We start from the raw sequence: 12,146 nt of genomic DNA, 5'->3' as shown, positions 1-12,146 counted from the left end.
AATGGGTTCATCAACAGCATCTGTTATTTACAGTTCACAGAAAGCTTTCAGCCCCAATGAAGAGATTAAATAAATAAGAATTAAGAAACATTTTAGAAACTGCTAAGATCAGCCCCGTTCATTGCAATCAGTAAAGAATCGGGGAGTGTCTTCACAGGCTCAGTGAGACAGAGGTTACTGTCATGCAGTTGGTTCTATGATTTCGATAACTGGTGCATGTCATTTTGTATGTTCCCACCTTGCTAAAATTGCTTGGGTACACTTTGGCTAAGAAAAAAGTGCTTCAGACAGCAGGTGGGCAAATAAGATAGCAGTACATAGTGAAACTGGGTAAACTCCCTAAAAGAGGACTGAGTCAACCAGACGATGGGAAAATGGGACACAGAGTGGTGAATGCAGGTGATGAAGGTGGAGCTCATAAATCAAATATTCAGTCACAGTGTAGCAGATGCCCTCCAATACTGCAATGAAGAGCTGCACCTTCCTCAGTTCCAGGGATGTGAGGAGACTATTCAGTTCATTCACAGTCTCCTTGAGCAAGGCAGTTGTTCTGGGGAGATATAAAATGAATAAAATGAATAAAGGAATTTGAGAGGCATCTTATTCTTGTTAGGGTAAATGACATGTGAATAATACAGTGTTGGGCAAGCTACTTAGACATTGTAGTGAGCTAAACTATCAGTTACTCTGCTATGAATAAAACACTACACAATACTACCACCCAGTCAAATGTATTATTAACACAAACACAGCAGTAGGCTAGTTCTCTACATAGGAAGCTACTTTAAATTGTGCCAATTACACATGACAAGAAAAGTGTAGCTTGTGTGGCTAAGCCACTTGATAAATAAAGAAGTTAAGCTATTGAAAAGTTACTTTATTCAGAAAATAGTGAAGCTACCAACACGCTTAGGCTACAAGTAGCAGCTAGCGATTGCCCAATAATATAGGCTACAGTCTGTGCCACTTGTGTAAAATTCGCCAGCCAAATCTAGTATGATTTATTTCTAAAATAGCCTTTTTGTGTCAGTTGTAATCTAAGTCAGTGTTATGGAATATGACTTATTAAGTCTCAGTTCATAGCCAGGTGAACACCGAGTAAACAGCCTAGCTAGCTGGCTACGATTCTCATACAGTAATATCAAAGATCCTTGCTCCTTCTCAACTCTCTGGTAATATTCTATTCACAAAATACAACCATTAGTACGGTAATGTTAAATCTTACTTGAGAAAAGTAAATCCCCCGAGCCCTGTTTGCGATGGTTCGTCGATTTGAGCAGGAACATGCTGCACAGTACTGGCATCTTGTGTCTTCTGCTGCAACGCAACAAGGAGTATGACCGGTCCAAGATGGCGGCCGCATTTCTCGTTTCCAGCAGCCAATGCGGCGTCTATGTATATTATGTCTATGAGTACGACATCGTCAAACTATAACCAAAGATCCTTGATTACTAGCTCCGCTTTAACCCTCTCTGCTATAACCTCCGTAATTTCCCCCATTCATTCTCTATAGCGAGTCTTAACAGTACACGTGTAATACTCTTTTTGTCCACTGGTGGTTATTTTGGCGCTGTTTCGCGTTTGCCATCGAAAACGGAATGAAATGTAGGCCTACTTGCAAACAATGTAAGAGGTCTATGCTGACTGCATCAGTGCTCAAAGTATTCTAAAAGTTTATCAATTAATTGCTAATAACTAACTAACTTCTATTCAAGTCATATTTCTGGGACTTTCTGGGATAATTATTTCTATTTTTTATCCACTATCCACCCAAATGTTCATACAAATTCACAATTCACAAAGTTCTCATCAGATGAGTGAAAGTGGTCATTTCAGATGTTTTTGCCAGCACTTCATAAAACTCTCATAGTTTGAGAACTTTATTTTAAATTATTTGTATGGATATTGCTTGTTCACAATTTGAGCTGTGTATGCAAAGACACAGAGTTCAGAGTTCACACATTTTGAATATTTCATTTGAGCTACATTTTACACTGATATGGCATGATGGCAATATAAACACAGCTAACAATGGTTTTAAATTGCAATAGCCTATGATTAAATGTAATGGAATATTCAACTAAGGTAGACTGCTGTTCACAGCACTAAGCTATTTATGGTTACTGATATACCCCGAGTCTCTGGCCCTCTCTTAGAGCCAGGCATAGTGAGCTGGCCCTCGGAAGAAAAAGTTTGTGGACCACTGGCTTAGCTCCACCACCACTCTGCAGCCTACTGCAATTTAGATCATTAGTAACCAGTGTTACTAGAGGGGCTGCTAGAGGTGATTGTGCAGTACCTTACAAGAAATCAACTTTTGGTCAATCAGTTTTCACTTATAAAGCAGCTGGTGAGTGGAATACAATCCCACAAGACATAAGAGAGTCCAGTTCTTATAGTTCATTAAAATTAAAATTAATGTGTGTGTTTGTGTGTGTGTGTGTGTGGTGTGGGCGCGTGTGTATCTCTGGTGTATGTGTGTGTGTGTGTGTGTGGGGGGGGGGGGGGGGGGGGGGGGGGGGGGGGGTGCGTACTTCTGTTGTGTGTGTGTGTTGGATTTGGGTGGGTTGTAGACAGATGTGTAACACATCTGGTTTTTTTTATTATATTTTTTATATATATTGTAATTGTTTTATTTTTGTTTTGCCTGCTTTTTTGCTGTAATTTATTCTTTTAATGAATAGGTAATTTTGCCATGCTCCTTCTGGCAGGGGGACTATTGGGACTATCCTTCTGGCAGGGGAGCCTTTTGGCTATAATTGGGTGCATTTACATTTTCTTTGTAAAATGTCAATTAGTGTACACTGTCCCTCTATAACAAATAAAGATAATAATAACAGTGGAATTTATAGGTGGATAAACGTTTGAAGACAAGATTAATGAGGACTCAAAAATATATTTTTAATCTTCATCACTATCATCATATTCATCCAGACTGGCATTTACAGTATGTTCTCCTCATCCTCCTCTTCTTCCAACTGATTGCTACAAGTTTGTAACCTACACAATTCCGTGCACTTTAATTTGTTTGAAAGGCAGGAGCAGTCAGGAAGTTTGTAGGTCCGTACACATTTGCAGGCCAAGTTAGTTTCATCTTTGTCTATGTCTGAATCTTCCTTTGTGTACGCCCTGTAGCAGGATCTATGGTAATGGCCTTCTGCTGCTACTAAGTCATGACTGGCTATGGATAGTACTCTTTTGTAACCTTTCCTGACGGCTGCTCTTCTGATTTTGTCATCAGGTCTTAACTCTGCACATTTTGTTAAACTCTCTTTTGTCCTTTGACCTTTCAAATACTTGCTACATTTGTCACAAAATACAGGTGCTGGTCATATAATTAGAATATCATGAGAATATCATGAAAAAGTTGATTTATTTCAGTAATTCCATTCAAAAAGTGAAACTTGTATAATGTATACATTTATTCCACACATACTGATATAATAAGTGTTTATTACTTTTAATTTTGATGATTATAACCAGAGACTTTCTAATGTGGAGACACAGCACTCAAAAAATACTCCATAGAAATGCATGGGGCTATAGTTTGTCACGCCAATATGGCCGTTGTCTACACATATCCCACCCCTTTCTCGGCAAAACGTTGACATGTGAATACATTGAGCCAATCATGTGGTGTGATGTGAATACATTGAGCCAATCATATGGTGTGTTGTGAAGACATCGTGCCAATCATGTGTTGTGATCTCGCCGCTGGAGCAAGATTGGTGTCGTGAAGCCTTGCGCACGCGCATTTCTGCCAAAATGGATGCCCGACAAGTGCCCAAAAAGCATTGTCAAATGGCCGCTGAGTGGAGGGACTTGACTAAAAGGACTTTGTTATAACTGACAACTAATGAAAACCCCAAATTCAATGTTGAAAATTACAATATTGTGAAAAGGTTCGATATTAAAGACACCTGGTGCCACACTCTAATCAGCTAATTAACTCAAAACACCTGCAAAGGCATTTAAATGGTCTCTCAGTCTAGTTCTGTAGGTTATACAGTCATGGGGAAGACTGCTGACTTGACAGTTGTCCAAAAGACGACCATTGACACCATGCACAACGAGGGCAAGACACCATGGAGGTAGACTATTATATATAACTGGAGCGAATGACTAAGTCCCGCCCCCATTCATTTCAATGGCCCATGCTAGGCTAGCTACTTCAGCCGAAAAAGTTTGAAATTGACCGCAGCCATCTTTATGAAAATGGCGTTTAATGGGTGTTCGTTTCCGGCACCAGCTAGAATTAGCCTATTAGATTTCACGTTACAGACAGAGACAACGTCAGGTACAACGGTATGTCGTTGATGAGGATTGGACATTCCCTCAGAGGAAAAGAATTTGTTCAGGAACGCGCTTCACTTCACCTTGTTATAAGCGCAAATTTATTTCATTGGATAACATTTTGGGAATGGTGGTAGAAGTTTGCCTTGTCTCTGAAGTCCTTATTTAATGTGATATATTTATATGTGATAATAAACAATGCGAATCAATATTGAGTCACTTTAGGCTACACACATAATGATGCTATATTTGGACAGGTTGTAGGCCTATTACGAAATAGGCTATCTAACGAAAATGGCTATAATTAAGTAGACATGGGATGTAAGAAACTTGTGGATAGCTGGGATTTTTGCTGCACCCAGTGTGAATTTGCAGCTTGTTAAACCTAGGCTTCATTTGCAGGCAGACGAAATGCCAGCGCAAATTAAACTTAAGCGCACATCCCTCGGGTATTGTGGTTCGAGCAGGCATTTCAAGAGTCTGCAACTGTAGTTGATATTTGGCTTTTGCCTCGACTGGAAGCCTGGCCATTTAAATCAAATGCATAGCCTAATCATGTGAATCTTGCAAGAAAGCAAAATAAGTCATTGACATTTGTTTCGTTTTTAATCACTTGAGGATATAGGTTAGGCCTACATGATCCAGACGTTGTCATGGACTACAGGTATGAATACAATCTACGTTTTAAAATAGTTTTCATACACAACGCAATGAGTAGGCTAATAGGCCTAATTGGATATAGGTCATTGCTATGTATCTGCTAAAATGTATGGTCATAATCAGTTACCTTGTCAACCCACACATAAGGCAAATAATATCCTGATATTACAACATTTACTTTTTCTTTTATTTATCACAAAGTCCGGTATAATACAGCCTAACCATGTAGGCATGAAGACAAGTATCAGTAGCTTAATCCAAGCAGTTAGTTGTTTATTTGTCGTCTTACAGAAATGCAAACCAACGTGGACGCGCGAGGACGCTTGTGCCCAACACTAAACTCGTGCATGAGCTGTCATCTACCAATCAGCATGTAAAAACTGGTGCCGGAAGTTGCAACCATGTAACGCCATGTTTTCAAAAATGTCGGCGGCCAAATGCCATGCTAAGTGGCTGAAGCTAAACCTTCAAATCCTGACCCCCTGCAAGACACAAAAGGTCATTGCTAAAGAGGCTGGCTGTTCACAGAGCTCTGTGTCCAAGCACATTAATAGACACCCATTCAAAAATGTGGGGGAGATTCACAAAGAGTGGACTACAGCTGGAGTCAGTGCTTCAAGAACCACCACGCACAGACGTATGCAAGACATGGGTTTCAGCTGTCGCATTCCTTGTGTCAAGCCACTCTTGAACAAGAGACAGCATCAGAAGCGTCTCGCCTGCATGGGCTAAAGACAAAAAGGACTGGACTGCTGCTGAGTGGTCCAAAGTTATGTTCTCTGATGAAAGTAGATTTTTTCCTTTGGAAATCAAGGTCCCAGAGTCTGGAGGAAGAGAAGAGAGGCACAGAATCCACATTGCTTGAAGTCCAGTGTAAAGTTTCCACAGTCAGTGATGGTTTGTCAACGCAGCCGTCTACCAGGAAGTTTTAGAGCACTTCATGCTTTCTGCTGCTAACCAACTTTATGGAGATGCAGATTTTATTTTCCAACAGGACTTGGCACCTGCACACAGTGCCAAAGCTACCAGTACCTGGTTTAAGGACCATGGTATCCCTGTTCTTAATTGGCCAGCAAACTTGTCTGGTATAGTGAAGAGGAAGATGTGATGACACCATACCCAACAATGCAGAAGAGCTGAAGGCCACTATCAGAGCAACCTGGGCTCTCATAACACCTGAGCAGCACAGACTTATCGACTCCATGCCATGCCGCATTGTAATTCGGGCAAAATGAGCCCCAACTAAGTATTGAGTGCTGTATGCTCATACTTTTCATGTTCATATTTTTCAGTTGGCCAACATTTCTAAAAAAACTTTTTTTGTATTGGTCTTAAGTAATATTCAAATTTTCTGAGATACTGAATTTGGATTTTTATTAGTTGTCAGTTATAAGCATCAAAATGAAAAGAATTAAACATTTGAAATATCAGTCTGTGTGTAATGAATGTATATAACATACAAGTTTCACTTTTTAAATGGAATTACTGACATGATTGAACTTTTTGATTATATTCTAATTATATGACCAGCACCTGTATACATTTGGCCTCATAAACTCTTAAAGTCGTTGGACCTTCCCTTGCGGATTTTCTTAGGTCCTCTGTGACAGACGGTTCTGCAGATATTTCTTTTGCAAGGATCTTGTCAAGCAGTTTCTTCATAGTAAAGATGCTACGGCATTTTCTGTGATACAATATGGATGGTATTCTACCCTCAGAGAGACCTTTAGCAAGATCAAGGATGGGGCGATAGGCTCTTATTTCAGCTGCTCTCAGTAGTATGTTCCATGACTTTATGTTCATACAGTAGGTGCCACAAGGTTTATCATCTGAACAATGTATTAAACACTCCCCCTGAATACCACTACTTTCTTCTGCCATGCTTCTCTATTCTGGGATGTACAACAATTTGAAAGCAACAGAGATATATCAGGAATGATGTGCTAAAACGAGGCCTTTTTCTACTCAGCAACAGTGTGTGTGACTGTGTGTGTGTGTGAGAGAGAGACAGAGGGAGTGTGTGTGTGTGTGTGTGTGTGTGTGTGTGTGAGAGAGAGAGTGTGAGTGTATGTGAGGGAGAGAACATGTTTGAGTATGTGAAGTATGTGTGTGTGTATGTGAGGAAGAGAAAGATAGTGAGAGTGCAGTGGCTTGAGCTGTGGCTTGACTGTGCATCATCAGTATTCTATATCAACTGAAACTGCTCTCTCACACATAGGCTACATCTCTGTATATTATTTAAGTAAGTATACTCTTTTGATCCCATGAGGGAAATTTGGTCTCTGCATTTATCCCAATCCGTGAATTAGTGTAACACACTCAGCACACAGTGAAGTGAAGCACACACTAATCCCGGCGCAGTGAGCTGCCTGGAACAACAGCGGCGCTCGGGGAGCAGTGAGGGGTTAGGTGCCTTGCTCAAGGGCACTTCAGCCATGCCTACTGGTCGGGGTTCAAACCGGCAACCCTCCGGTTAAAAGTCCGAAGCACTAACCAGTAGGCCACGGCTGCCCCTAATTTTTGTCCTTTCTTTTGTTCACACACAAATTGGGGAAGTCTACAGTACGGTTTACTGCAGACGTCATTGCTTGATAATGATGTTAGTACCTTACTTGGGCCGGTTGGGTTATTATATCTAGTCTTTCACAAGTAGCCTAGTTATTGGTCATTCTTACTCATTCTCACACATCTGAACCCAAATAAAAATAAACAGGACTCACCTTGTAATCTGTTTTTGACACTACAACAGCCAATGTTGTTCTGTAGTCTAACTAAACTGCTTCCATCCACATACTGGCCCTGTGGCCTAGCAAACACCAACACCAGTGTTGCCAGATTGGGTTGAGTGATTTCCGCCCATTCACACTCAAAAACCCGCCCTCTTCAGCAAAAAAACGCCAACGTTTTTGTCATAGAGAACCATTCAACTCAAATTTTATTTGTCCGCCTAAAGCTTATTTTCCCCCGCCCGACGAAGTCAAAAGAAGCCCAATTGGGCCGGCACCCAACACACTCTAAAGTTGGCAGTTTATATTTGTACTGTAGAATGTTCAGAAAAGAAATCTAGTTCCAGACAAATTGAAAAAACTGAATTTAGACTATAATAGTTATGCAGGATTACATGCATTCTCTTTAGAATTGAAATATCATGGCATGTCCGATCATTGTAGTTTTGGTATCATTAAGGAAAACAGATTAATTACCCTAAAATATATTCTTCTGAGACATCTATATATTCTAGATGTGATATAATGTGCATTGAGACATCTCCCAACTTCCTCCATACCACTATACCTTAGTTCTGTAATGTATTTTGCATTACATTGAAATGCATTTTCAATGGACAGCTATTAGTTATGGGTCTAAAATAGCTGTGTAAAGTGTATTCAGCTATCAAACCCATATATTTTCTAAAAGCCTATACTCTCTAGATGTGATATAGCAAGAGTTTGGATTTGACCCACCCACTTTTCGTCTTTTGCCTCTATCTAATCCTATATCCTAGGTGAAAAAGTGTATGACTGATACATTTTAGCCTATGTAATTCATAGAAAGCTAAATTATCCATCTAAACTGTATATTTTCTAAAAGCCTATTCCATCTACATATGATATAACATAGATTAAGACATATCGCATCATCCCACACACTTGCATACACCTATACCTACACATGGGCATGTATTGTGAATTGTACTGGGTATGGGTATAAAAGCCAGTAAAAATACAACTAAGCTACCACTTAGAAAAGGTTATCATACCATACCAAAACATATCTCTCAGACATAGAGGATTACGAAAATCATTGCTAGATTTTGCCACCTTTGGTGATACCAACTTCTGCTCTGGCCCATGGACTAATGGTACTAGATCCTACTTTTACTACTTATTCACCCCATATTGGCGGACGTTTTTACGCACCTCAGGCTCGCGCGCGCCACCGAGCGCATGGAAGGCAGATGCAGCTGCGTGTTTCAAGTGCAAGGTTGGCTCGTTACAGAGGTCAGGATGGCTGAAAATCGCTTTACAATTACGTGCAAGATATGCCGTCAATTCTACATACTAGCGGGTATGTCAGGATTATCAATTGGTGTTTAAGCTGTTGTGTCTGTATATGCCATATATGTGTTTAAATTTGCACCAAGATAGTATAAAAATGAAACTGTAGGCTAAACATCTATCAAGCGTGCTCAAGGGGATAGCTAGTGGCATGTGCTAACTAGCAGGTTTAAGTCGTTAGTTAATTACTTACAGTAGCTAGCTTGTTGGCAAGCTCTCTTTTATGTATGGGATGAAAAGAGATGTAGTTATGTTATATTGTGATGTTTAGGAAGTCATTTTCTCTTTTTTGTGTAGCGAGTTGTGAACTGCAAACGTGAAAAGGGAGGATTAGCTAATTGGCAGAAAATTGCTAATAGGCTACGCGCATTCCTTAAGTTTCACATTTTCAGACAGCCACAGTGTTTTTTTAAGGTTTTTTTTGTTTGTTGTTTGTTTATTTTATGTCTGTCAACATATGTTAAACGAGTTTATATAATTGTCAGTTGAAATTGCCGTTCGCTTAAGTAAATGTGATATTACATTGCAGAGGAGGAAGAAGGGAACCTCCCACACCTTCTCCAGTGTGGTCATGTGTATTGTGCTGCCTGTCTGAACTTGCTGAAGTCACCATTTAACACGATTACGTGCCCAGACTGCAAGGTGATCACAAATGTGTACACTCACTCCTATCCGTTATACTAGTATTGTTCAACCTTTTTTGAGCCACGGTACATTTTTTACTAAAAATCCCGCGGCACACCACCAACCAAAAATGTAACACACTGTATCCCAAAAGTAATGACAATTTAGTTTCTCAATTTGTGGCATAGGCTACGTGAACACGGCAGTCATATCCGCCTTAACAATCTTTGGTCATATTGCTTGGGGCAAACACCTTACTGTCTATGGGCAACACTTGCCGACAATCAGAGACACCTGTTTCTCCATGGCCTCCATTGATTTTTGTTCCGACCTTGATGGCAGCGTTATTTATGTACGTTCGGAGCCCAATGGGGTATCTAGCTTTCTAATTTTTCAACGCCACTTCTCGTGTGCATCACTTAATTAACCAGGTTATTATTGCGCTACCTACTGCCACCCACTGACATAAAAGAGTATTTGTGTTGTTAAACAAAGGCATAGCACAGTATTTTCCTAAATGTTTTGAGCCACAGTAACAAAATTGCACATTATAGCCTAATACAGCAGTTTAATCCATTTGTTTACAGTTCAGTTCAGAGTCTGCATTTCCCTTTTCCAGTAGGCCTATTTATCCATCGCTGTGTTACGTCTTCACCCATAGATATTAGAAAACTAGAACAACAACTAAATGGTAAATGTTTTTGGACTGATTAAGTGAAATTGGACAATTTCCCATGGTACACCTGATGATCTCTCACGGCACACTGGTGTGCTACATGTGCTAATACTTATCTACATTTTATACGTTGTGTTTGATTTCATTATAATTCTGCCATCATATAGTATGTATGATTAACAGCCTTACAGTATATAACTTATGTTTAAGTCCATCATGAATGACTGGTGTGCCGTGGAACAACGGTTGAAAATCACTGCTGTATACATTTTAGGTTCTTATTAAAGTGGATTTCTCTGTAACACAGACATAATAACCATAGATAGATTTACATTACAAATGGCTATGACCTTTCAGCAAAAGACAAAGCTTTATTGTAAGTATATGTTGTGTTGTGTCCAAGTTGGAAACTAGTGTGGATGAAGATGGAGTTGATGGGCTACAGGTTGATAGCAAGACCATTGGCCTCATTTACACAGCCAAAATTAAGAAGAGGTAAGATGATGATTGTTGAGGTTATATTGAAGCAAAGGTTTATCTACTTTTAAACACGAACAAATTAACCACATATTTTCAGACAATGAGATCTACTCACATCCACTTAAAGCAGCACTAATCTAAGATTTGCTCTCAGGATCCCCCTACATTTGAGAAGCGCAATAATAAACTAAATATGCATCTTTTGAAACAAAGTATGAACATAACTCTGATGTAATATAGAGGGAATGCACCGACATCAGTATGTAGAAAAAGGGGGGGGGGGGGGGGGGTTGCTAGGTCGGTATTTGCCTACAGAGGGCCACTCAGACAATGACAGAAGTGCCGTTTGTCATGTTATGAGGTTATGTGCCATCAAAATGACTTTGGAAACATGTTAAAGGAGAATTCCGGTGTGATATTGACCTAAAGTGTATCGAAACATGATACCGAGTGTGAACGTATGTCTCATAGCCCATCTCGGCTTGTCCCCTGCACTCCAAAATCTGGCGCTAGTTAGCCGATGCTACCAACATCTTTTTCAATAGTGGTGCTTCGGCATCGGGCTAGCCATGCAAATAAATCACTGTTTTACACCCATTTACGAGGCTCAATGTATCTCCACACTTCATTGGTAGACTTCCGAGGGCCCTGACATTTAAAACGAGACATTGAGAACTTTGAAAAAGCACTGGTAGTTTACTTACAAGACGATTTATACAGACAGTATCTTCACGAAGTTTAGCGTTTGCAGCCATCTTGAATTTAGTCACGATAAGTCGAGCAACGAGTAAGAATGAACAGCTATGATAAGGGATCAGATTCCAAAAATAATTCAGTGGAAATGCATGGATTCCAGTTGCTGCTACTGGAAGAAACTGGAATCCATGCATTTCCACTGAATTATTTTTGGAATCTGATCCCTTATCATACCTGTTCATTCTTACTCGTTGCTCGACTTATCGTGACTAAATTCAAGATGGCTGCAAACGTTAAACTTTGTGAAGATACTGTCTGTATAAATCGTCTTGTAAGTAAACTACCAGTGCTTTTTCAAAGTTCTCAATGTCTCGTTTTAAATGTCGGGGCCCTAGGAAGTCTACCAATGAAGTGTGGAGATACATTGAGCCTCGTAAATGGGTGTAAAACAGTGATTTTATTTGCATGGCTAGCCCGATGACGAAGCACCACTACTGAAAAAGTTGTTGGTAGCATCGGCTAACTAGCGCCAGATTTTGGAGTGCAGGGGACAAGTCGAGATGGGCTATGAGACATACGTTCACACTCGGTATCATGTTTCAATACACTTTAGGTCAATATCACACCGGAATTCTCCTTTAAGGTCAAAAAACTGTTAA

The 12,146-nt window shown here is 40.0% G+C and overlaps 1 protein-coding gene across 2 annotated transcripts in view; it reads left to right on the top strand.

Moving 5' to 3' along the window:
• The first annotated feature begins 8,879 nt into the window (after positions 1–8,879).
• Positions 8,880–12,146, top strand: part of rnf17 (ring finger protein 17) — a 42,735-nt gene continuing 39,468 nt past the window's right edge. For both annotated transcript variants that reach the window (XM_042097307.1, XM_042097306.1), the window contains exons 1-3: positions 8,880–9,021; positions 9,541–9,653; positions 10,715–10,806. In XM_042097307.1, the coding sequence (XP_041953241.1) occupies positions 8,901–9,021; positions 9,541–9,653; positions 10,715–10,806 (326 nt within the window). In that variant the 5' untranslated portion in view covers positions 8,880–8,900. The remainder of the gene's footprint in view (positions 9,022–9,540; positions 9,654–10,714; positions 10,807–12,146) is intronic.

This window comes from Alosa sapidissima, chromosome 7 (assembly GCF_018492685.1).
Source record: "Alosa sapidissima isolate fAloSap1 chromosome 7, fAloSap1.pri, whole genome shotgun sequence".
Classification (NCBI taxonomy): domain Eukaryota; kingdom Metazoa; phylum Chordata; class Actinopteri; order Clupeiformes; family Clupeidae; genus Alosa; species Alosa sapidissima.
This window is presented reverse-complemented; position numbering and strand designations above follow the sequence as displayed.